This window comes from Cyprinus carpio, chromosome B11 (genome assembly GCF_018340385.1).
Source record: "Cyprinus carpio isolate SPL01 chromosome B11, ASM1834038v1, whole genome shotgun sequence".
In the NCBI taxonomy this organism is placed as follows: Eukaryota; Metazoa; Chordata; class Actinopteri; order Cypriniformes; family Cyprinidae; genus Cyprinus; species Cyprinus carpio.
The window spans coordinates 5432494-5457827 of NC_056607.1; the positions used below are offsets into that span (position 1 = coordinate 5432494).

The window sequence follows — 25334 nt, forward strand, 5'->3', positions numbered from 1 at the left end:
GCACTCAATACTTAGTTGGGGCTCCTTTTGCCTGAATTACTGCATGGAGTCGATCAGTCTGTGGCACTGCTCAGGTGTTATGAGAGCCCAGGTTGCTCTGATAGTGGCCTTCAGCTCTTCTGCATTCTTGGGTCTGGCATATCGCATCTTCCTCTTCACAATACCGCATAGATTTTCTATGGGGTTAAGGTCAGGTGAGTTTGCTGGCCAATTAAGAACAGGGATACCATGGTCCTCAAACCAGGTACTGGTAGCTTTGGCACTGTGTGCAGGTGCCAAGTCCTGTTTAAAAAGGAAATCTGCATCTCCATAAAGTTGGTCAGCAGCAGGAAGCATGAAGTGCTCTAAAACTTCCTGGTATATGGCTGCGTTGACCTTGACCTCAGAAAACACAGTGGACCAACACCAGAAGATGACATGGCACCCCAAACCATCACTGACTGTGAAAACTTTACACTGGACCTCAAGCAACGTGGATTGTGTGCCTCTCCTCTCTTCCTCCAGACTCTGGGACCCTGATTTCCAAAGGAAATGCAAAATTTACTTTCATCAGAGAACATAACTTTGGACCTCTCAGCAGCAGTCCAGTCCTTTTTGTCTTTAGCCCTGGCAAGACACTTCTGACTCTGTCTGTTGTTCAAGAGTGGCTTGACACAAGGAATCCGACAGCTGAAACCCATGTCTTGCATACGTCTGTGCGTAGTGGTTCTTGAAGCACTGACTCCAGCTGCAGTCCACTCTTTGTGAATCTCCCCCACATTTTTGAATGGGTTTTGTTTCACAATCCTCTCCAGGGTGTGGTTATCCCTATTGCTTGTACACTTTTTTCAACCACATCTTTTCCTTCCCTTCGCCTCTATATTAATGTGCTTGGACACAGAGCTCTGTGAACAGCCAGCCTCTTTTGCAAAGACCTTTTAAATCTTGCCCTCCTTGTGCAAGGTGTCAGTGGTCGTCTTTTGGACAACTGTCAAGTCAGCAGTGTTCCCCATGATTGTGTAGCCTACAGAACTAGACTGAGAGACCATTTAAAGGCCTTTGCAGGTGTTTTGAGTTAATTAACTGATTAGAGTGTGGCACGAGGTGTCTTCAGTATTCACAATATACTAATTTTCTGAGATACTTAATTTGGGATTTTCCTTAGTTGTCAGTTATAATCATCAAAATTAAAAGAAATAAACATTTGAAATATATCAGTCTGTGTGTAATGAATGAATATAATATACAAGTTTCACTTTTTGAATGTCAATGTCAATGTCAATGTCACTTTTATTTATATAGCACCATTCAAACAACACATGTTGACCAATGTGCTTTACACCATCTCAATAAAACAATACAGTAATTAAAAAGTAATTAAAAATATGTAAATAATAATAATCATTATCATCAAAAAGATGAATAAGCCATTTCAAACAAGTGTGTCTTAAGTTGTACTTTAAAAACATGTACAGAATCAGCGTCCCTAACATGTGGTGGTAAGCTATTCCAAAGTTTTGGAGCAACTACCCCAAAAGCATGATCCCCTTTCTGGCTTAGCTTAGTCCTTGGAACTTTTAACAGGTTTTGAGTTGATGATCTCAAGGTTCTACCTGTCTTGTACCCTATTAACAAATCTGATAAATAAGTCGGTGCAAAGCCGTGAAGAGATTTATACACTAATAAAAGAGTTTAAAATCAATTCTATATTGTACTGGGAGCCAATGTAAATGGACCAAGGATGGAGTGATGTGTTCACGTTTTTTAGTGTTAGTTAGTAATCTCGCTGCAGCATTTTGTACCTTTTGTAGCCGTTGAATAGATGCTTGACTAATACCCTTATATAAAGAATTGCAATAGTCAAGTCTTGAGGATATAAGAGCATGGATTGCAATTTCAAGGCTCTTATATGTCAAAGATGATTTCATTTTAGCCAAATTTCTCAAGTGAAAAAAACTTGACTTGACCACATAATTTACCTGTGCATTCAATTTCAGTGCGCTATCAATATAAACACCCAAGTTTTTAACACGATCTTTCACATATAATGCCAGTGATCCAAAATTGAACTCTGCTGCGCCTTTGGTTCCTCTAGGGCCAAACACTACAACCTCTGTCTTTTTTTTCATTGAGGTATAAAAAATTACACGCAAGCCATGATTTAAGATCAGACAGGCACGACATTAGAGATTGCACATTATTTCCATTTTGTAACGGTAAATATATTTGCAAGTCATCTGCATAACAATGAAATGTGATGTCATACTTCTTAAAAATGTCTCCTAATGGGAGCATGTAAAGAGAAAAAAGCATAGGGGCTAGGATAGAGCCTTGTGGCACACCACATTTAAGTGATGTCGATCTCGATGTGTACGGGCCCAGTCTCACTGCCATGGTTCTGGCAGTCAGATAAGACTTAAACCAATTTAGGGCCTACCCCTGAATCCCTACATATTCCTCAAGCCGTGAAAGCATTACCGTGTAATCTATTGTGTCAAAGGCCGCAGTTAAGTCCAATAAAACTATATGATGGAGACGGATCTAGAATTAATGTAGGAGGATTTATAACTGTATTTATTATATTAAATAACGTTCTAGGATTGTTAGCGTTCTTTTCTATTTTCTCCACGAAATACCTTGATTTGGCTGATTTTATAGTGCTCTGAAATTTTTTCTGTGCTTCCTTAAAAATGTCATAATAAACTTGTAACTTATATTTCTTCCTTTTTTTTCTCTGCCTGCCTACAAATTCATCTAAGACCTCTTATCTCATTATTTAACCACGGATCAGACCTAACTTTATGCTGTTTAGTATTTTGAGGAGCTACTGCATCCAACACATCTTTACAGGTTGAATACAACCAATACAAGTGCTCTTCCACACCCATATCATGTAGAGCAGATTCAGATATCTTACAACACCTCATTAAAATTTGTACTAAATTCTGTACCAGTTGTTGCTGAAAAACTGCGACAGCTTTGCAAAGACTTCACAGGATTAACAGGACAACATGAGACAGAGATATTAAACAAGATGGGTTTGTGATCCGATATAACATGGTCATATAATTCTAAATCTTCAATAAAGAGGCCATGTGTCAATACCAGATCTATTGTATGGCCATAAATATGAGTTGGGCCATTTACTAATTGGGTTAGATCAAAAGAATCCATCAAGTTTAAAAAGTCTTTCGACATCACATTTTCTGGACAGCAGACATGTATATTAAAATCGCCTAAAATTAACAATTTATCAAAATTTGAGAACAAACCTCCAAGAAAATCCCCAAATTCATTAATAAAATCTTTCTGTGCTTTTGGAGGCCTGTAAATAACAACAACGGCAACAGGACTACCAATGTCTAGTATCAACAGTTGTCGTTCAAATGTTTGCTATTCTTCCGTTGAGATTAATCTACAATTAAACTTCTCTTTAAATATAGAAACCAGTCCTCCCCCTCGACCTGATGAACGAGGGGTATTAAAAAACTTACAGTCTCGCGGTATGAGTTCAGAAAAAGGACTCATGTCCCCAATTGCAATCCACGTCTCAGTAATAAACATTAAATGGACTTAATGGAAATAAATCAACTTTTTGATGATATTCTAATTATATGACCAGCACCTGTATATACACACACACACACATTCAGAATATTTCTGACCACCAAACCAGAAACTGACAGACCTACAGCAGAATGACACAGAACGTAATGCACATTTTCATTTTCTTTGATGTTTCCATAATCCCTTTTGTGCAGTATCCTTTATGTACTTACAGTAACGAGCAGCTTTAGCTATATTTAGTTTGAGGTCATAAGCTGATTCAATTTCACGTTATTTAATCACCCTTTTCTGCTTTCTGAAAATGAATATTATTATGCATCCAGTTTTTGCAAACTCATATCTGCCTATGGGTTACCAAGGGACTATTCCCGATTAATTCAACTCTGCACTGTGCAGATGAATTTGAATTAAATTTGCAGTAGAGTTTTTGATGACAAGGCTCCAGTGTGTATTTAAAGATCCCAGCACACTTCAGTCTAATGGTCGCCCCACAGCAGACAAAAGCTTCCATACAATAGCCAGGAGTGGAGCGGTGTGCGGTTGACTCTTTCTGTGTGTGTGTGTGTTTGTGTGGAGTGTGGGGGGCAGATTAACCACAGTCCATGTCTGTTTCTATCCTGTGAATACAGCAGCCGCACATTTGGGTAAAGAGCGAGGGAACGGCCAGGCACAGAGTCAGCTGACAGCTCTGACTTCATCTAGGTCAGTCTGCTGTGTATGTGTGTATGTCTGTGCCCCTAGGCTGCACACAAAACACACACAATGACATACAAACTCCCTCATCCATCCCCAAATTACATGCATCCTCCCCCCAGCAACATCACCATCTGTGTGGGAAGGGGCTTGCCAAAGCGCACAGGTTAGAGCCCATGAAAGTCAACTTGCAACATGCTGACTGTGTGTATTTCTACAGTAAATAGAGTGATAAGGGATACTCACCCTCCTTTTTTCCAAACCTGCATGCCTTTTCTTTCTTCTACATGTCCTCTTTTATGTTCCACAGCAGAAAGAAAATCACACACCTTTGGAACAAAGAAGGGTGAGCAAATTGAGTAAACTGAATTATTCCTTTACCATTCTACTGTAGAAGTATACAGTCTTAGTATATAACTCTTAAAAGTATATTTTTAATTGTTGATATTTTAGATTATGTAATATTAATGAAATGGCCATTTCTGCGAACTTAAAGAAAGTCCACTTTCATGACTACGTTTCTTAGTGTCACACTTTGTTTTCATGCTGTAATAATGCCCAAAGTTAAGAATTTAACTTTAAATTATAGTATTTTTAAATCCTTCTGGGTTAATAATCTTTTGTCGAGGTTTAAAGAAGTACATTTACTTTAAATAACGCTAAAAGACGACATTAAGTCCTTGATTATAATTGTAACAGTATGTGTTATTCAATATTAAAGGTAAATTTAATATATTTTATATGAACTAAAATAATACTGGATGACTACTGGATGAATGTTAGGCCACCTGATTAATATTCATGATGAGGCAAGCTAAAAAGGCTTATAATGTGTTCCCAGCACTTTCAGGTAGTTTTTAGTATTCCAACATTCACAATTTATGTTTGAAATTAGCTGTGTTTTTATTAGCTTGCCCTGCAAATCAGTTGCTTGTTCTGTGCAACTAATGGCGTCTGGTTTTCATGAAGAGGGGGAATAATTACCCCATCGAATGTTGACAAAGGCAAAGATGGTGTGATGAATGCACAGTTGGCTGAGAAGGAAGTCAATGGTCGGGGCGGTCTGGTGGTCAAAAGAGTGTCTCTTTGGGGGGCCTCCATTCTGTGTCGCGTGTGGTTTCACTCCCCCCCCAAGGCTTCTGAATTTCACGCTGGGCTTGATTTGGGTTGAGGATGGTGGGGTTGAGCATAGCCTATGGGACTGACACGGTTATTGATAGTGTTCGTGCCACATGACGGACAGAAAAGCCTGGTGACAGTGAGGTCACGGCGGAGCAGAAAGGGGGGGATTTCTTTTGTCTTGGATGGGTAAAAAGAGCAGACAAGCCTAAACTAGACCACTTGAAACCACATGAGCGCACATGACAAGAAAGACCATTTATTATGAAATAAGCGATAGAAACAAAGCCCAGTAAGTACCACTGTATAGGAAACATAGTAAATCAGAAACGTTTTGAATGTCATGAAATGTGATTTATACCATACATAATTGTGGAAAATGTACAGTCGGCTGGTCATTATTGCAAAATACACCCTTGCATTTTGGAGGAGGGCCTATTGATCTTGCACCAGTTTTGTAGCAGATACAGTTTGTGCATTTTGCACCCTGTTTCCATGGGAACAGTTTTAAAAAGAAAAGTAGAGCCCATGACCTGACAACATGAAAGGCTATCATTTAGGATGTCCACAAAGCGGTGTGAATAGACAAACCTGAGGGCGATACACATCACGAGATGAGCATCTGCCTTTAGCCACGAGGGAACACAACTCTTCTTATGATCTGTGACAATAAAGATTTAATCAAAAGGAATCAGCAGTCTGGATTACAGTAAAGGACAGGCTGAAAAGGTTTAAGGGACCCCAAAACAAGTGGGGTCAAATCATTAGAGAATACTCCTGGTGGAGTGCAGTGCTCATTACTGTAAGTACATCTCACTCATGGACACCAGCTGTCTGGCCACATTGTGGAAAGACCACACAGTAAATGACCAGAGGATGACATCGCCTGATTGAATGTACTGTAGGTCTCTAGTGCTGCAGTGTGCAATGAAGTTTTATTTACACAAATATGATCATGTTTACACAGCAAAAAATGTGAGATGCAAGGCATTGTCATTGGAAAAATGCAAAACGGCTTTCATAAGTGTTGAATTTTAACCCAAGCACAATGTTTTTAAAATGTTGTGTGGTAAGATACGATCACATTTACTGCTGCTCTGAGAAATTTTGAGGTCAAATTCTATTTATTTCAATAGGAATTCACGCGAATGAAAGTTTTGTGCAAGGGTGAAAAAGTTTTTTCTCATGGTAGAGTCATGTGACCACTGATCAACTGACAACAACAACTGTATTGTGTGAAAGTGACTTCTGTGCTTTACCCATAGATACATTACGGAAAATTGACCATTTTTTGCTCATGGAACTGCGCCTAATTTTTTTAAGGGCTGTTCACACTACATTTACGGTTAAATTGACTTGCATTCATATCAGAGCCATTTTTCATACATTCATACGTATGCAAATAAATAAAGGAGACGATACAAATTTCAAATTCAGTGAACTCTGCCCTGTAAATTTGCATCACGAAGACTGATGTAAAAGTGCAGTATTACATATTTTTACATTTTGTATGCGGAATGTGTGTTTTTTTCTTTAAGACGCCTTTCCCGCATTAAATTCACTCGTTAATGCAGACAAATAGACTAATGCGTACAAGGTCAAATTTTGCGCGTTCCGGTTTAAAGATTTTTGGCACAGTCCACCTTCCATAATATTTTAAAGTCCACAGTTGCCTCGGCTTTTATGAGCAACAAAGTCAAGTGCATGTTTACACAGAAAACAATGGAAAACCAACAGTTTTGCAAAACTTATTCACAGGCGAAAAAAAGTTGAACGTCTTTTAAAGCAACTGTTTAAAATTTTGTGTATTTTTGTATATTTGCTAAAGCAATCCGACCTTTTCACGGAAAGTCGTACCCGCTCGTCAAACTTGCTTCCAGAACAGAATTTTTGAGGGTCAAAAAGCTCTCTCTTTTCTCTAATAATAGTCAGTATACTAGTTTAGGTTCTAATAATAGTCTAATAATAGTTTAGTCTTTCAAACAAAGTAGTAAACCACTTCTCAACACACGTTCAATAAGTGTTTGGTGTTAAAACTTAAGTTAGCAAATACTTAGGAATTTGCTTTACCATTTATGAAAAGGAAAACTGGAATTAAAGCACTGCAAACTAGCCAAACCATCTATTGTTTTGCTCTGAAAGCAGCTGTTTTAATACACTGCTGAGATAAAAGTGATAAAAAGTGAGTGGACCATGGGTCTGACAGATCACTTTGTTCATATATCATTTGGTTAAACATTATTAAGGAAATCTTTGTTGAATAGCAGGGGGAACGTGTGGTTTCTAAATGTCCCAGAGGAAAATCACATTACCATCAAGGCTGCAAAGTGTTGTTAATATATCATAAAGCAGTCAGTTCACATTAGGAAGCTTTCTGTACTAATGGTGTTGTGTAATTCACTGTAATTCCTCAGTGCTTTCCATAATGTGACACTTAGCAACAAAATAAAATAAAATAAGCTGTTTCTCTGCCCTACGAAATGCTAACAAGAGCAGCAGATGGCACGTTCTGTCCGTCACTTGACGTGCGTCTGGCGACTATTCATGACAAAGCCAGTGGGACGGATGAATTGGGCAGATGAGCACTTCATTGATTTCCTTATTCAACCCCAGGGGGCCACTGTATTGTGCTATTGTCCCAGCACCTTTGGTTCATATATTTTAATCATGAATTATTGTGCAATTATGCACCGGAGGGACAGGTGATGGGGATGGTGACATTATTCCCTCTAAATGTCAATGTTATTTATCCCTTTCTGTCACTTTTTAAAAATGGGACCAGGGCCAATTGTTAAAACTGGCAGGGTGATTATGTAGTAGTCTGCACATATAATTTTATTGACAGGGCTAATCTGATTTTGCCACACAATATCTGTATACGTTAAACCGTAACATTAATAAAATTCTGTCTGAACTCTGAACACAGGACTTGACTGTAATACAATAATTGGCCCAGTTATTGAATCAGTGATTAAACTGAATATGAGAAGCGTACTCAGAGCTGAAAGCCCTCTTGGTCCTCTGAGTGTCTAGTAGAGTTTTCACAATATCAAAGCGCCTCCTAATGGATAAAGCATGATATTGCTGAGTGACATTGGGCCCTTTGGAAAAGGTTATCTTGCAAAACAGGAATAGCCTGGCAAACGATGTGGTTGACTCCACAATGAGACACTGCAATATTTCGGTTTGTTCTTTCTGTCTTTTTATTTTCTGGAAGATTGGATTGTTTGCTATAGAATGATGGTACTAGGAAAACAGCCAGACCTACATTGCCCTCCACTAAATAACCATTGGTAAGTATAAGCAAAAGCGGCTGTGAAAAAATAAATCTGCACCATTTACCCTTTTGATCTTCCATTCAAAAAATGCACAAAATTCTTCTAACCTTTCATTAAAGTTAAAACAATGGAAAGTGAGGGGAAAATCTCAATGAAATAAATGTTTTTTCTAGTTCACATCGGGCCACAATAATTGGCACCCAATTTTTGCAATGTCCTTGTTATGTTTGAAATTTTGTAATTTGGAAAGGGTTATCTTGCAAAACTTGTAAATCCCAAGACAAGAGAACAGAGAACATTCCTTCATCTAGTAATCTCTCCGGATCCTTCAGATTCACAGCTTGATGTTGATGCTTCTTCTCTTCGGTTCACTCCCCGCTCATTTTCTAAAGGGTTCAGGTCAGAGGACTGGGACAGCCATGGCAGAAGCTTCATTTTGTGGTCATTGACACATTTCTGTGTTTGTTTTGGATTATTGTTCTAATGGAAGATCCAACTACGGCCCATTATAAGACTTCTAACAGAGGCAGTCAGGTTGAGATTTTTTTATTTGTTGGTATTTGATAGAATCCATGATGCCATGCATCTGAACAAGATGTCCAGGACCTCTGGCACAAAAACAGGCCCACAACATTAAAGATCCAGCAGTATATTTAACCGTGGGCATGGGGTTATTTTATCCCTGTTTGCCCCAAACCCATCTGGTGGTAAAAATCTCTATTTTTAGTTTCATCTGACTATAAAATTCAGTGCCATTTGAAGTTCCAGTCATGTCTGACAACTGAATATGCTGGAGTTTGTTTTTGGATGAGCGAGGAGGATTTTTCTTGAAACTCTCCTGAACATGTGGTGATGTAGTGGCTGTTTAATATTTTTTAGGCTTTCTGACCCCAAGACTCATCTAATCTCTGCAATTCTCCAGCTGTGATACTTGGAGAGGCTTTGTCTGTTTGTCTCTCTGTCCGTCCGTCTGTCTGTCTCACCGTCTGCTGTCTGTCTGTCTGCCTGCCTGTCTGTCTGTCTGTCTGTCTCTCTTTATGCTCTGTCTGTTTTCATTGAAAAGTATATAATAATTGTGGCCAACATGCACTGGAGAACAACTTTATTTTATCCTGAGATTTTTTTCAATGAAAAGTTAAAATTTAGCAAATTTTTTTGAATGAAAGATCAAAAATATAAATGATGCAGATTTATTTTCACAGCTGCCTTTGTTCATCAAAGGTGCCAATAGTCCATCCTTCTCTCCATCTGTCTGTCTGTCTGTCCGTCCGTCTGTCTGTCTCTTTCTGTCTGCCTGTCTCTCCATCCATCTGTCTGTCTGTCCGTCCGTCTGTCTGTCTGTCTGTCCGTCCGTCCATCTGTCTGTCCGTATGACCGTCCGTCCATCTGTCTGTCTGTCTCTCCGTCCATTTTTCTGTCTGTCCGTCTCTCCGTCTGTCCGTCAGTCTGTCTGTACGTCTGTCTGTCTCTCCATCCGTCCATCCGTCTGTCTATCTGTCTGTCTGTCTGTCTGTCTCTCTGTCTATCCAAATGTGTATGGTACTAAAGAGACAAACTGTATGCTCTGTCTGTCTATTTTCATTGAAAAGTATTAGCACAGTGAATGACAGAGAGCTGTTTTAGTCACAGACGGTGAGTCAGCTCTCTAGGTTTGAGACGCAGCCAGAGTGTAACTCTACACCTCCATTAATTAATAATCCAGTGATCTCACAGTACCAGAGTGTTTGTCTGAATGAAGAAAGGACACAGTCGGAGGAGACATCTAACCACTGTTGGCCTGCAGATGGAGACTCAGTTTACAGTAATTCTGAGTTACATTATCTAATGCATCTCTCAGATCCCAGAGCTGTACACTTCCTTCAGAAAGGAGACATTTGACATCCATGGCAGTTTTTTTTTTTCTTTCTTTTAAATGTTGTTATTTTTATGTTTTGATCTTTCTTTAAAGTAGTGGATTGATTCAAGAAAGACTTTTGGCAGATTGATGATTAATTCTATATCTCTCTGTCTATCCACCTGTGTATGGTACTAAAGAGACAAACCGACTGGCTGTTAGTTTTTTTATTTGTGAGCGTTCCTCTAATGCACACCTTCGGGTGGACCATCTTCTCCAGCAAACATGACTAAAATGTTATCGGCCCAGGAGGCTGCCAAGATCTATCACACAAATTACGTGAGAAACGCTAGGGCCGTCAGTGTGCTGTGGACTATCTTCACCATCTGCTTTGCCATCATCTGTGTGGTGGTCTTCATTCAGCCTTACTGGATTGGAGACAGTGTTGACACCCCTCAGTCAGGCTACTTTGGGCTCTTTTACTATTGCATTGGGAACCCCATCACAGAAGAGCTAGTGTGTAAGGGACTTTGGACTTTGGATCCATCCCTTCAGGTGCCTTCAAAACCGCCATGATCTCTTTGCGGCTGATCTTAGGGACTACTGTCTGCTATAGTTTGTTTTTCTTCTGCAACTCAGGCAGCGTGCACAAGATTTGCGCATATTTGAGTTTTATTAATTAACATAAACATTAATTATAATATAATAATCATTAATAATGAACCACCAATATAAATGATATTATATTATGTTATGTTATATTATATTATACATTACCCCAAGAAGTATTTGGACACATCTATTATTTTCTTAAAAATATAACATTAATTTATTTAATTATAATTTATTATATATTAAACCAAGTGGCATTTATTTTGTATCGTTTTTATACTATTATAGCATTTATTCATATTTTAATTAGCTGTTATTTTATATTTTTAGTTTTCATTTTAGTTGAAATTTTAGTAATTTACTTAAAATACTAAAATTTCAACTAAAATGAAAACTAAAATATAAAAGCTAATTAAAATATTAATAATAATACTTATTTTATATTAACATGTCTTTGTTTAAATGTTTAAAAATGGAATGTTGCCTTGCCAACTAATTTTCTTAATCTTTAAAACTAAAGTTTTTTAACAAATATTTATGTTTTATTACAGATTTGTTTAAATTAATGCAAATGTAAATTTTAAAGATTTCGTTTTAATCATACAATTTATACAGAGTGAGTTAATGGTCTGTAAAAGTTATTATAGTAGTTATTATATTATAATTATTAAGTACTGACTAACTCATCAGATGCTTCAAAAGTTCAGTTACGTTCTTGAGGCTGTATAGAGAAATAAACAGCTTTATTTCAGTCCTGAACTGCATGAGGTTACTCTGGACTTCAGCACCCTGGATAGTTCCACATCTTATTGAAAGGCAATGCTGCTTTCCAGTAAAATCTATGGAATATATTGTGAAAAAAAAAATCAATGGAAAATGTGCTGCGTTGTGAAATTTAATATTAAGTTTTATTCTATCTAATGAAGTTGTCAATGAGGACACAGATAACCCTCTTATCACATCATGTTACATAACAGTGCATTTGCAATGCATACTCATTAAATGAAAGTGAGAGTGATAATGAGAGCAAGTGTGTGTAAGGCAATACCCACGGCAGCACCAGCTGCCCTGCAGAGAGTATATTGCCATATGAATAATAAATGATGAGTTAAGTGTGGCTGAAGTTGCCAGGCAACAGTTCCAATGCAAAGTATTTCTGGTACCCAAGAGTATTTTTGACTAATGTGAAGGAGTCTTGCCTTTTCTCCAGGGAATAATTCTCAGGGTGGGTTTATTTTGATAGTTACCTTCAGTATAGACTTAAAGATTAAAGTCTATAAGAAGTAGCGAACATATAGACCATACTGACCAAGAATAAAAATAAATTTTATTAATTTTATTACATTTTATTGTTTTGGAGGAATGCCTCTTCGAAATATGCAATGTTGACATATTATATTATATTATGTTGATTGCATTTTATGAAGCAATAGCACAGAAGCAAGAGCCATGTATTTTGATCACAAATACAGTAAGAACAGTAATATTGTGAAATGATTATATTTTCAAGCAACTCTTTTCTATTTTAATATATTTTAGAATGTAATTTATTGCCATAATTGCACATCTGAGCCATTACTCCAGTCTTTACTGTCATTCTTCATTCTGGAAAACTTTCTTTCCTTTCCTTTTCTTTTCTTTCAACATTCTTTGATAAATAGAAACTTCAAAAGAACAACATTTATTTGCTCTTTTTCTAACAATGTGAAAGTCTATATAGTTCCTTTTGACCAATTTATTTAATCCTTTTGGAATAAAAGTGTTAAGAAATTTCTTACTGACCCCAAACTTTTGAACGGTGGTGTAGTTTCAATTCTGAACAGAACTATAGCTTGAAAAACAAAAGTTATTTAATGAATCTGTTTGCAATTGTAAACAACTATAATATAACAATTCGAAAAACACAAAACACTTTAAGAAATGACAAAAATGTAAACAATTTTTAAACAATCCCTTCATTTAATGTTTATCTGACTGGGTTTCTTTTCCATCTCCTGTGACTTGTATGGTCATAAGCTGTATATCTATCCAGACGGCTGGGACTCAGAGGAGGGGAAGTGGATGTGTGGTCAGCAGACGGATAAATACACGCTGGGTAACTGCACGGTGCGCTGGGCGTACATCCTGGTCATCATCAGGATCATGGACTCACATTATCATTCCTGGCCTTTGTTCTGGGCAACCAGCAAGACACACTGCTGCCAGAAGACTTCCAGGTGTTATATGTTACCTGCAGTACTGGCTACATCCATTACTCATTACAAAACTACATGACAAAAATGTAATTAGTAGCATTACACATTTTAAGTAATGTATTCGGACTACTTTTTGATTACGTTTGATTAACATTTGAATGGGATTGAGTTTGACATTTATGTATGTCCTTGTGTTAATATGAAATCATGTAATCCATAAAAAAGTAATTTGGTCATTTAATGCAATCTGATTTTAACACGTAATATAATCTAATAACAAGTACTTCTTTTGTGGAATCTGATTATGTAATCCAGATTACATGTAATCAGTTACTAGCAAGCACTGGTGACTTGTTTAGAGGAAAGAGAGTGATATGTGTTTAAACTAGCATCAGTGGGGGTAAATAATGACACATTTCTTTTGTTTGGTGAACTGTTCCTCTAAATAATATAAGAAAGACGGGCAGAGAGTGTTTCATTTCTTTTTACAGCACCCTATGTTCTAACCTTCACCATTTTATCTGATCTAACTAAAGCTGGCATCTCATGCTGATGTAAAGTTGCTTCTTTTCAAAAAAAAAAAAAAAAAAAAAAAAAAAGCTTGTGTATCTTCTGCGGTGTAAAAATAACAATGCCCGGAGAGACATGATTCCAGCCGTGGCAGAGCTCTGTAATCACAGAGAGCTCACCTCCAGCATACAGTGCTTGTAAAATGAATTCTATTAGCCGTGACAGATTTGTGTACACTTATGTGTGCCTTTCATTAGCGTGCTCAGTCACTTGCAACATCACAGAAAAACACTATTAATCATGCTATTCCTGTTATTCCTCATACAAGGCTGTGAATGTTGTTGAGAAACTTATAGAGCTCTTTTTTTGTCTTTAGAGGAAGCATGAAGACCCCTTGTGGGTTTTTTGGGCCACTTTTCAAGAAACATGAAGGAAAATAATTAATTTGATTTACACTTGTCTGTAATAAGTATTGCCACCTTAAAGGTTACTTCAAGCATTATTTCTAAAATATAAACTGCATCGAGATATTTCATATTTTGAGACCAAAGCCAACTTCAGAGGAAATGTGTTTAATAAAATATCACTTTTGAGTTTTGTAAAAAATAAATCAGTCAACAGGAATGAACTTATTTCTATTTATACTGTATGTCACATTGACCAGCCCTGCCCACAGTGAATCTCACTGGTCCAAAATCCTGCTCTCCATACCAGACTGGAATTTTGAATCTGTTCACTTAAAAGATTCAGATTTGTTACTTGATTCATTCAGTGGCTCTTTTTGCTAGCTACAATGTTAAGCAGCAGTTGGACTTACAAATTCTGTTCCATTCACTTTCATTCATTCACAAAGATCATGCATTTTACGTCGTGCATGGTACTGCATTCCAAATCAGAAGTTTATTGGGTTCTGACCTGCGAATTCATATCACGTGAGGACCTGCTGCAGCATAATCATATCTTTAAAGCTGCAGGAAGGTATAGTAGATTGTATAATTAAAAGGAATAATTATTATTTCTATAAAAATAGCAATAGTAGTTAATTAGCTTTTTTTTATTGGTCCGTTAAGCATGAGCCAACCAAAGAACAAACAAAACAAGCCCTGAAAATTGACAAAAGAGCATGTATTATACCTAATATTTAATGGTATTAGATTAGCATTTGATAGATTATACGGTCAATAAAACATTTGCATTGGGTTTGTAAAAGCTGATTAATGCATGTTTAGCCTGAGATTTCATTGCATTTATGCATTTTTGACCAGCAGGGGCACCAGCCTTTGATGTTTCGAATGCTTCAGTGAATCGTTTTGTGAAGCAAGTGGTTCAGTTGATTTGAAGCTTCGTTTCTCCCTTAACTTTACACTAGCAACTTTTTGTGTCGAGTCGTTGATTCACTAAACTCTTTACAATGTAGACTTAAGCAAATTGAAACAAACATGAGAAATTCATATCGAAATGAAACCGGATACACTCGAACCCATTAATCAAACCTGAAAAAATAATCCAAATTACAAAATCCTTTTGCCATTTCAAAAACTTTATTTGAAGTTACTACAGAAACTATTTTAGTTCAGTGCAGTGAGACATTCATGAAAAAGGAGAGAGTGGAGAAGCAGATGATATTTGTAGAAGTCAAATGAAACCGCCTCGTCCAAAAGAGAAAGCAAAGGCCCTTCGCAAACATCGTGGGGAAAAAAAAAGCTCAAAAAGATGCACAGATCATTGCAGATTCACATCAAGGCATCTCTAAATCAGTGATTCTCAAACATTTTCCTTAAGCCATTTCATTCATAGCAAAACTGTACACAAATAATGGGACTTAAGACTGTACAACACTGATCGTGTGAAGAACCAACTCTTTGGTATGAGTATGTACACAATTTGAAATGTTTTCACCGATTTGAGATTTTCCAACGACCTTGATACCAAAACTCCTCCCTGGCATTCACATGTTAAACGTCATTATTACTGTTGTACAAACCATGATAGTCCTTTATAGATTTTATCACACATGAAAGGTTAGCATTTCTCTTTGATTTGCTTTTTGCCCTTTGTGGTAAAAATACATGTATGTTTCTCTCTTGCACTGTATAGTAGCTCACATTCAATATGAAGATTTCTGAAACGCACTCAGGACTTCGAAAACGTCCATTCGTGTTCCCTTCATTCAGACAGCTGATGTAAAACCCCTCGTGAAGATACGGAAAACAGCCGCGGTTAACAATCGATTTTTTAATACAATGAAAAAACAGTACAATCAGCTACTGAGTGCGATTTACTGCAAACACTAAGAAAACAGAGAAGTGGAACTCTTAAGAAGATCAGATGTTTCAAACCATCCTGTGATATGACGGATATTGATAGAAAAGTGGTTGTTAGATAAATCATCAAGAGCACAAACCACTAAAATGACGGTACAATCAAATGATACCAATTACGTAAAAAAAGCAACAACGATTTGAGAACTGGATCTGTGTGAGCGGACCTTCTTGCACTTGCCGTGACTCCAGGCACGGCTCCTAAGACGGTGTCTGTCAGTGAGTGTGTGCTCACGCTTTGGAGCTTTTTGGCCACTAGGGGGCGATCCAGGAATGACGGAGGCATTCGGCAGCCGTTGCTCTTTTCTCTGGAATGAGGTCCAACATCGGGAGGAGGAAGTCTGAGAAATTCTGGGCTTCCTCTCGGGGCCATTCGTACTTTTCGACCAGCACGTCCTGCAAACCCCACGGTTTCAGCTTGGTGGGTTTGTAAAAGCTGATTAATGCATGTTTAGCCTGAGATTCATTGCATTTATGCATTTTTGACCAGCAGGGGCACCAGCCTTTGATGTTTCGAATGCTTCAGTGAATCGTTTTGTGAAGCAAGTGGTTCAGTTGATTTGAAGCTTTGTTTCTCCCTTAACTTTACACTAGCAACTTTTGTGTCGAGTCGTTGATTCACTAAACTCTTTACAATGTAGACTTAAGCAAACTGAAACGAACATGAGAAATTCATATTGAAATGAAACCGGATACACTCGAACACATGAATCAAAACTCAAAAGTTAATCCAAATTACAAAATCCTTTTGGCATTTCAAAAACTTTATTTGAAGTTACTACAGAAACTATTTTAGTTCAGTTCAGTGCAGTGAGACATTCATGAAAAAGGAGAGAGTGTAGAAGCAGATGATATTTGTAGAAGTCAAATGAAACCGCCTCGTCCAAAAGAGAAAGCAAAGGCCCTTCGCAAACACCGTGGGGAAAAAAAAAAAGCTCAAAAAGATGCACAGATCATTGCAGATTCACATCAAGGCATCTCTAAATCAGTGATTCTCAAACATTTTCCTTAAGCCATTCATTCATAGCAAAACTGTACACAAATAATGGGACTTAAGACTGTACAACACTGATCGTGTGAAGAACCAACTCTTTGGTATGAGTATGTACACAATTTGAAATGTTTCACCGATTTGAGATTTTCCAACGACCTTGATACCAAAACTCCTCCCTGGCATTCACATGTTAAACGTCATTATTACTGTTGTACAAACCATGATAGTCCTTTATGGATTTTATCACACATGAAAGGTTAGCATTTCTCTTTGATTTGCTTTTTGCCCTTTGTGGTAAAAAATACATGTATGTTTCTCTCTTGCACTGTATAGTAGCTCACATTCAATATGAAGATTTCTGAAACGCACTCAGGACTTCGAAAACGTCCATTCGTGTTCTCTTCATTCAGACAGCTGATGTAAAACCCCTCGTGAAGATACGGGAAAACAGCCGCGGTTAACAATCGATTTTTTAATACAATGAAAAAACAGTACAATCAGCTACTGAGTGCGATTTACTGCAAACACTAAGAAAACAGAGAAGTGGAAACTCTTAAGAAGATCAGATGTTTCAAACCATCCTGTGATATGACGGATATTGATAGAAAAGTGGTTGTTAGATAAATCATCAAGAGCACAAACCACTAAAATGACGGTACAATCAAATGATACCAATTACGTAAAAAAAGCAACAACGATTTGAGAACTGGATCTGTGTGAGCGGACCTTCTTGCACTTGCCGTGACTCCAGGCACGGCTCCTAAGACGGTGTCTGTCAGTGAGTGTGTGCTCACGCTTTGGAGCTTTTTGGCCACTAGGGGGCGATCCAGGAATGACGGAGGCATTCGGCAGCCGTTAGTCTTTTCTCTGGAATGAGGTCCAACATCGGGAGGAGGAAGTCTGAGAAATTCTGGGCTTCCTCTCGGGGCCATTCGTACTTTTCGACCAGCACGTCCTGCAAACCCCACGGTTTCAGCTTGGTGATGTGCCTCAGGTCACCTAGCGTGCAAATAAATACATGGACACAACCACATCCAATCAGAAGTTACAGCTGGAACCCAACAGAAATATGGACTATGCATTTATTACATGCACACTAAAAATGTATAGCCATACTAATAATGGGAGTGCAGACACACCCCATCAGTCAAACTGTGACATTCACACAAAGCTACTGAACACTGCCAGCAGGTTTATCAAGTACGTGAAACGCATTAGCTAAGCAATTAATCATGTAATAGAGTGTCTACTGACAGACGTACCTTTCTTGGTGAAAAATTCCTTGGAGTATTTGCCGTTCATGATGAGTTTACGAGGAATCTTCCCCAGCAGCTCGATGATTAACGCGATGTGATCTGTTTACAATACAAATGAGGCTTGAGATAAAGCTTCAGACATTTACAAGCAGCAAACTTTTACTATTCACCTGAATTGATATTAGCTATATCCTGCCAATTCATGTTTGTCACTGATTTAGAGTTGGCTTTTTTTTTTTTAATAAATATGAATTATTTACAAGAATTACTACGTAATAAAAATATCTAGGATACAGTATATAAAAATTTTTTTGTATAAAATAAAAATTGATTATTTAGCTGTTACTATTAGGGCTGGTCTATTAAAACTGTCAAAGACGCTATTAATGTAATATTAAAACAGGGTTACAGATACAAGATTAAAAATTGATACTATTTTGTATAAGAAGAAGAAATAAAATACTAAAAAAAAAAAAAAAATCAATCCCTTCAAATGCGAAGACATCACAACATTAGGTTAAACTTTATTTTAAGGTGTTCTTGTTATATGTAATTTCTATGTAATTATACATATAAGTACTGAGTAATATTAATTAACTACATGCCCTTACTAAATGTTTAGGGTTAGGATGAGGTTTTGGTCTAGGGTTGCTTGCATGTAATTATGCATAATTTATGGTTGTTATAATAGTAAGTACATGTAACGTGTAACAAGGACACCTTAAAATAAAGTGTTACCTAGCATATTATGTACCGTATGAAAAAAGCATATTCATTTTGATAGTTTTTTAAAAGATAAAATTATTAGTGTTTTTAAAGTTGAACCCTAAGTGAGTGTTAATGATGCAAATGTAATCTAAGTGTAAAAATTAAATGCACAAATATATGATATCGACTGAATCTGATAAATTAAGGCTGCTGTGGTATTGATATATACTGCATTCCTAGTTACTATATTATATACTTCAGCACAGCAGGAATACTGTGACCAATCAGCAACGCAAAAACTGCTAAAACTTCAGGAGACTACAACATGGTTTTATTCTTAAAACAGCTCAGAGGCCGAAACCTCTCTGGCCATTCACTCCCTAGTGCCACCTCCAAAATGACAGCGCAAATATTACACTGCGCTTGAGAAATGGATGCATTGGGTGTCTAGTAATGGCTCTCGTTCAAGTGTTAATTAATAGGCGCAGTGTGATGTTTATGTGTTAAGGCTTTTGATTGGCTTCGGGTCTGCTAAAGTTGTGTGGGTTGAATCCCAAGCTGTGGAAGAATAATTACCTTCATCTCTGGAATAATCCTCTCCGGAGTGAGGCTCAAACAGGTAATCGCCTGTTGCCAGCTCAAATGCCTAGGGAGAGAGACACTTTGAGAAGGCATGCATGTGTGTGTGGACATAGCGATCCTAGCATCAGATTCTAGGTGGTAGGCCGACTGAAGCGAGTGCAGCTCGCAACACTATTGTTACGCAGTGGGTCTGAAATGCTGATACAGACAGAGTTTAACCTCTCTCAGTGGGTCTGGCTTTACTGCTTAAAAAGGTGCAGAGTCTGTGCAGCGTGAAGCAGGACAAAGGCCGAGGGAGCAGCGTCAGCAGCACTCAATGAAACGCTCGGAGAGTCAGTCAAAGAGTCACCACACCTGTGACTTCAGCCTGACAGCAAATTAGCTCTGTTCCAAAAGCTGCTGAGCTGCCGACCTACACAGCATTTTGAGACACTAAGGCCGTTCCAAAATAGTGCAAAAAAAAAAAAAAAAGAAGAAACAAAAAAATTCATAATGTTAGCAACATGCTAATGTACTACTGAAATCAAAATTGAGTGTTAAGCCGTTACTTTAAAAAACATGCTAACACAAATCTACTGGAATCATATTAAGGTCATTACTTTGGCAAAATGCTATTGCTTAACTATTGGAATTAAATCAGAGTCATTACCTTACCAACATGCTAACATAAAGCTACTGTAATCAAATTTGTATATCAAGTCACTATCTTGGGCCATGTCCACACGTACACGGGTATTTTTATAAACAGTTTTTCATTCTTCCGTTTTTAAAAAAAATCTCTGTCCACATGAAAACGAAAAAGCATGCTATGAAGCGCTGTCAAGAGCATGCAAAGCCAACAGGTGGCGATATAATCTCAACCGTAAAGCCATGTTGGCCAGTCAGAAGCCTGAAAAAGTTTCCAGTAGGTGGAGATAACAGGGCATGCTCCGACGTCACAAGCCAAAATCTCCGGTTTCGCTGTCTACGTAAACGATAACACTTCAACCGGAGTTTTTGAAAATCTTCAACCCAGCAGGCGTGTGGACAAACGACCAAACTGCATAGAAAAAGCTGCGGTTTTGAAAATACCTGTGTTTGTGTGGACAGGGCCTTAGCGACACGCTAATGCAAAATTCTACTGGAAACAAATTTGAATATCGAATCATTACATTAGCAACATGCTAACCTAAAGCTACTGGAATCAAACTAGGGTATCGAGTCACTACCTTAGCAACATGCTAACGCAGCAAAGACCAGGCTGGATGACCAGGTAAAACCAGTCAACCAGCTTAGGCTGGTTTTAGCTGTTTTTTTCAGCAGGGAAATGCAATTACATTTCATGTGTCCTTTAACCAACCTCCACTGACTATACACTTACTTATTTAACCAACTATGATAATACAAAACTCATGGTCTTGGTTAGTGTTTTGTAATCTGTATTCACATTAGATTTTCTAAGTGACAATTTGTTCGCAAATGAGAAAAAGCCACTCAGATCGCACAGTAAATTTGCTCAAAGATTGTTAATACAAACTGAAAACTAACATTGCCAGTCCATTTTCAACACGAAAACTGGTAAAACTTTAGAAACTCTTAATATAAATTCCAACAATTCCAATATATGTAAAATTTTCCCCATTGTATTGCCAGAGGTAGGAAAAGCACATTTATTCCTCAAACACAATAGATACATTATTGAAACTCGGTGAAAGTTTGATCATGGCACATTTAGTAACACAAACAGTACATATGGCTTGTGAAAAAACACATTGGCTGTGTGACACTTTCATGTAAGCAGAATATCGCTGTGGAGAGATCGCTAAACTCGTATGTTTTCATATCATCATCAGCGCTTGTTCCGCCATCAGTGAGCGTGCACAGGGTTGCCAGATTGCACAAGTTAAATAAAACACCGGGCAGAAAGCGTATCTTTAAAGGAGAAAAGCTCTGTTATGGGACTTAAAGCTCTTCACATCTGGCAACCACAAGCATGAACGCTAGTGAAGACTTGTTAGCAATGCAAGATAACGCAAATTAAAACACATTTTCAGGATAAATAACGAGCCATCCAATATCGTGACCAATATTATTTTTAATTAATCGAGAAAGGTGGATATCGTTATCGAGATTGAAATACGATTAATCGTGCAGCCCTACGTAAAACTATTTAAATTAAATTTGAGTAGCAAAAATGTTAACACAAATTTCTACTAGAATGAAATTTGGATATTGAGATATTGGATATTACTGGAATTAAATTACCATAGCAACATGATAACGCAAAACTACTGTAATCAAATTTAAGTAATCAATCATTATGCTAGCAATATGCTAACTTAAAATTACTGGAATGAAAGTCGAGTATCAAGTCATTACTTTAGCAACATGCTAACACAAAACTCAGCTCACTGGGTTTTGCAACAGAGCTGCTGATTTGAAACTTTGATGTTTTGGAACTGCACACTTCACACCTTATTCCATTTATTTATTTTTAAATATAGGCTCTGAATAAATCTCAGTCGGCTGTCTTTAAACGCACCATGCAAGCTGTGCTCCAGATGTCAGCTGGGGTGCCGTATCCTGCCCCCATCAACACCTCCAGAGAGCGATACTGCCGCGTCTGAATGTCGTCTGTGAAGTGCTTGTGCTGATGATGACAAACAAGAGTTACATAAAGAAGCAGCAACCGCTGACACAGATGTGAGGCATGACTACCCATGAGGATATCAGCATCTCAATCAATCAATTCAGTTGAGAGTTGGCAGAATCTTTGTTTTGGGGTGGACTATCACTTAAACACTCTGACTGAGCTGTTTCTGGTGTAAATGCATGGAAAACTCAAGTGCACACTCACCACCCAGCAGGCGTTGCCCAGGTCAGCGATTTTCACTCGGATCTTATCAGCGTTTAGTGGATCCAGGGGGTCAACTAGCAGGTTTCCTGCTGCAATCTTAGCTGCGGTACATGAGAAGAATGAGAAAGATGGTTTAGAGTCAATAACACACACATATTCTGGATTGGCTCCTGTGAGGTTCAATGTGTTTGCTGTATCATAAAGCCTTGTAGGATGTGGAGTCTAAAGTAGCGGCTCTCTATTAATCTATATCAGCCATGAAAAACCAGAGCATCATGATGAAGACACTAGAACACCGGTAACCTGTGGCAAAGATTATAAAAATTGCTTAGTGTACCTTTAACTGAGTTAAACTTGAAATGCACTTTTTCCAGAAGGAAGAAATCACTACTTTCCAAGTTAAAACGAATGCAACATAAGACAGACTGTTGACATCAGCCAGAAAAAGTATTTTTACTGCTGGAGCACATTGCCTTTTGATGAAAGATGAACAGATTTTTGTTTTGATTAACATGCACTGATGAATAATGCACAATAGGACAAAAAAAAAGTGTGTTAAGAATGTGAAAGGATGATTTCATTTCATGTTAACTGTAAGACTTCAAGACAACAGCAATAAGAAATCATTTTTCGGTAACACTTTAGTATAGGGACCAATTCTCACTATTAACTAGTTGCTTATTAGCATGCATATTATTAACATATTGGCTGTTTATTAGTACTTATAAAGCACATATTCTGCATGACCATATTCTACATCCCTAATTCTATCCAATACCTAAACTTAACATCTATCTTACTATTAATAAGCAGAAAATTTAGATTTTATTGATGCAAAAGTCACAGTTACTGGTTTGTTAATAGCAAGAATTTGACCTTAAAATAAAGTGTAACCCATTTTTCAATGAAATAATTTATTACAAGCATTAGTTAGTTATAGGCAACTACGACAAATATGACTTCAGTCTGATGTGAGTGAACGTCACCATAACAGACAGAGAAAGGAACAGTTCTCCAATAAAAAAAACATGTTCATTTAATTCAGGGTTCCCAACCAAGTCCATTGTATTTATATGACTTTTATCCTTCCCTTTTCATGTGTAATGGAAACATTTAAGATTTTAAAAAACTGCATTCACAATAAGCAATTTCTTCAGCTCTTAAAATATTTTAGAAATATCAATTCATTAAAATTTCCTCGACTTTTTAAGAATTTAGTATTGTAGTACTGCAACTAATGGAGAACTATTTTGATAATACTCTCTTTTGATTATTTAAATGTATTTAAGTTATACATGCATACACATACATATATACACATATATATATATATATATATATATATATATATATATATATATATATATATATATATATATATATATATAAATAAAATATTACATTATAATCACAAACATAAAAATATACATAAAAATAAATATAAATTATGATAATATTTCATTCCCATTAAAGACTAATTCATATAAAACTTACTGTAAGTGTTACATTTTTATGCACAATTGAAATTAAAATGTTATTGATTTTTAACCTTAGTCTAATTGATTATTTCTTTATTACTTTTAATACCCATTAATTTCATTGCCTGTAAATTTAAAAGTAATTTCCTGATATGACTGGAGGAACTCTGCAACTTTATAATTTTATAGTTTAATCAAATTCATGTTTTACACCACAAAATCAGGCTGTTAGTGATTCCAGTTCAGCTGACAGTGTTAGAGACTGTGTAGGAAGACAGACAGACAGACAGACAGACAGACAGAGAGAGAGAGAGAGAGAGAGAGAGAGAGAGAGTGAGAGAGAGAGAGAGAGTGAGAGAGCAAGAGAGAGAGCGAGAGCAAGAGCGAGAGAGAGAGTGAGAGAGCGAGAGCGAGTGAGAGAGAGAGAGAAGGGAGGGGAGTTAGTAAGGAGCAAACAGGGGTGTTCCTCCAGCGAGGGCTCCGCACTGACCGTCCTTCAGACTCTCCTCCTCTGTGGCCGCCTGTGCGCTGGGGTCCACCTCCATGGTGAGGCCCATCTCCACTCTGGGGCCCTCAACAGAACCGGAGCAGTTCAGCTCCGCCGTGGGGCTCTCTTGATCCTGTACCCTAGGGCACTGTGACTCAACCATGCCACAAATCAAAGGTCCATTACCGTCTGTGGTGTCAGGGGACGGAGGACTATGCTCGTTCTCTACGGTGCCGTTGCACACTGGGTAAGGGTTAGTAGGCTCGAAGCCCTCGGTGCCGCTGTCGTAGGGGTTCACGGGGGTGTCATCCTTCATCTGCAGCTGGAGATCCAGGGTCTGCTCTTCCTCAGGGCCCTGGCTGTGACCGTTGATGGCACCTCTTTGCTGAGTCCAACCATCTGAGATGCCATCTGGAGTGGAAAGAAGTTCAAAAATGTTTGATTTCAACACATTCTCGGAGTAAAAACACTGATATGTCTCGACACAGTACTCTGACTCTCAAGCACAGCAGCACCAGTTATAATTGATGAAGACAGTAGCTGGAAGCATGATTGTTTTTTTTAATGACTAGGATGTGGCTAGACTCAAAGAAAAGCAGCAGAGATTCTGCTACATTACAGAATATCTCACAACAAAACCCAGTGTGTCATTTTCATAATTAATAATAGCAGTAACTGCTTTAGATTAATATTTAATGTATAAGGAAATGTAACTGGTATTTGCCTATGGTCAGTGTTGTTGATGGATGCCAGAGCATTAGTTGTTGTTCTGAGTGCATTGCTAGATTTATCAAATAACAAAAAACAGTTTTTAAAGAAAGACTCAGTTCATTCAGGAAAGGATTCAATCCATCATAGCGGTTACTAAACCAACATCTAGTTCTG

The 25334-nt window shown here is 37.6% G+C and overlaps 1 protein-coding gene and 1 pseudogene across 7 annotated transcripts in view; one reads left to right on the forward strand and one right to left on the reverse strand.

Annotated features, from left to right (window-relative positions):
* Nucleotides 1–10755: 10755 nt before the first annotated feature.
* LOC109066896 lies at nt 10756–13767 on the forward strand (annotated as a pseudogene).
* Nucleotides 13768–15309: 1542 nt separating this feature from the next.
* The window catches only part of LOC109066895 (SRSF protein kinase 1-like), a 39071-nt gene continuing 29046 nt past the window's right edge, over nt 15310–25334 (reverse strand). For 2 of the 7 annotated variants that reach the window (XM_042733643.1, XM_042733641.1), the window contains exons 10-15: nt 24453–24860; nt 22485–22585; nt 22170–22277; nt 19643–19712; nt 18365–18457; nt 17557–18101 (exon numbers count right to left, since the gene is read on the reverse strand). In XM_042733643.1, coding sequence (XP_042589577.1) covers nt 17917–18101; nt 18365–18457; nt 19643–19712; nt 22170–22277; nt 22485–22585; nt 24453–24860 — 965 coding nt within the window. In that variant the 3' untranslated portion in view covers nt 17557–17916. Of the gene's footprint in view, nt 16496–17553; nt 18102–18364; nt 18458–19642; nt 19713–22169; nt 22278–22484; nt 22586–24452; nt 24861–25334 lie in introns of those variants that run through there. The other 5 variants (XM_042733640.1, XM_042733644.1, XM_042733639.1 and 2 more) reach the window with 5 other exon arrangements.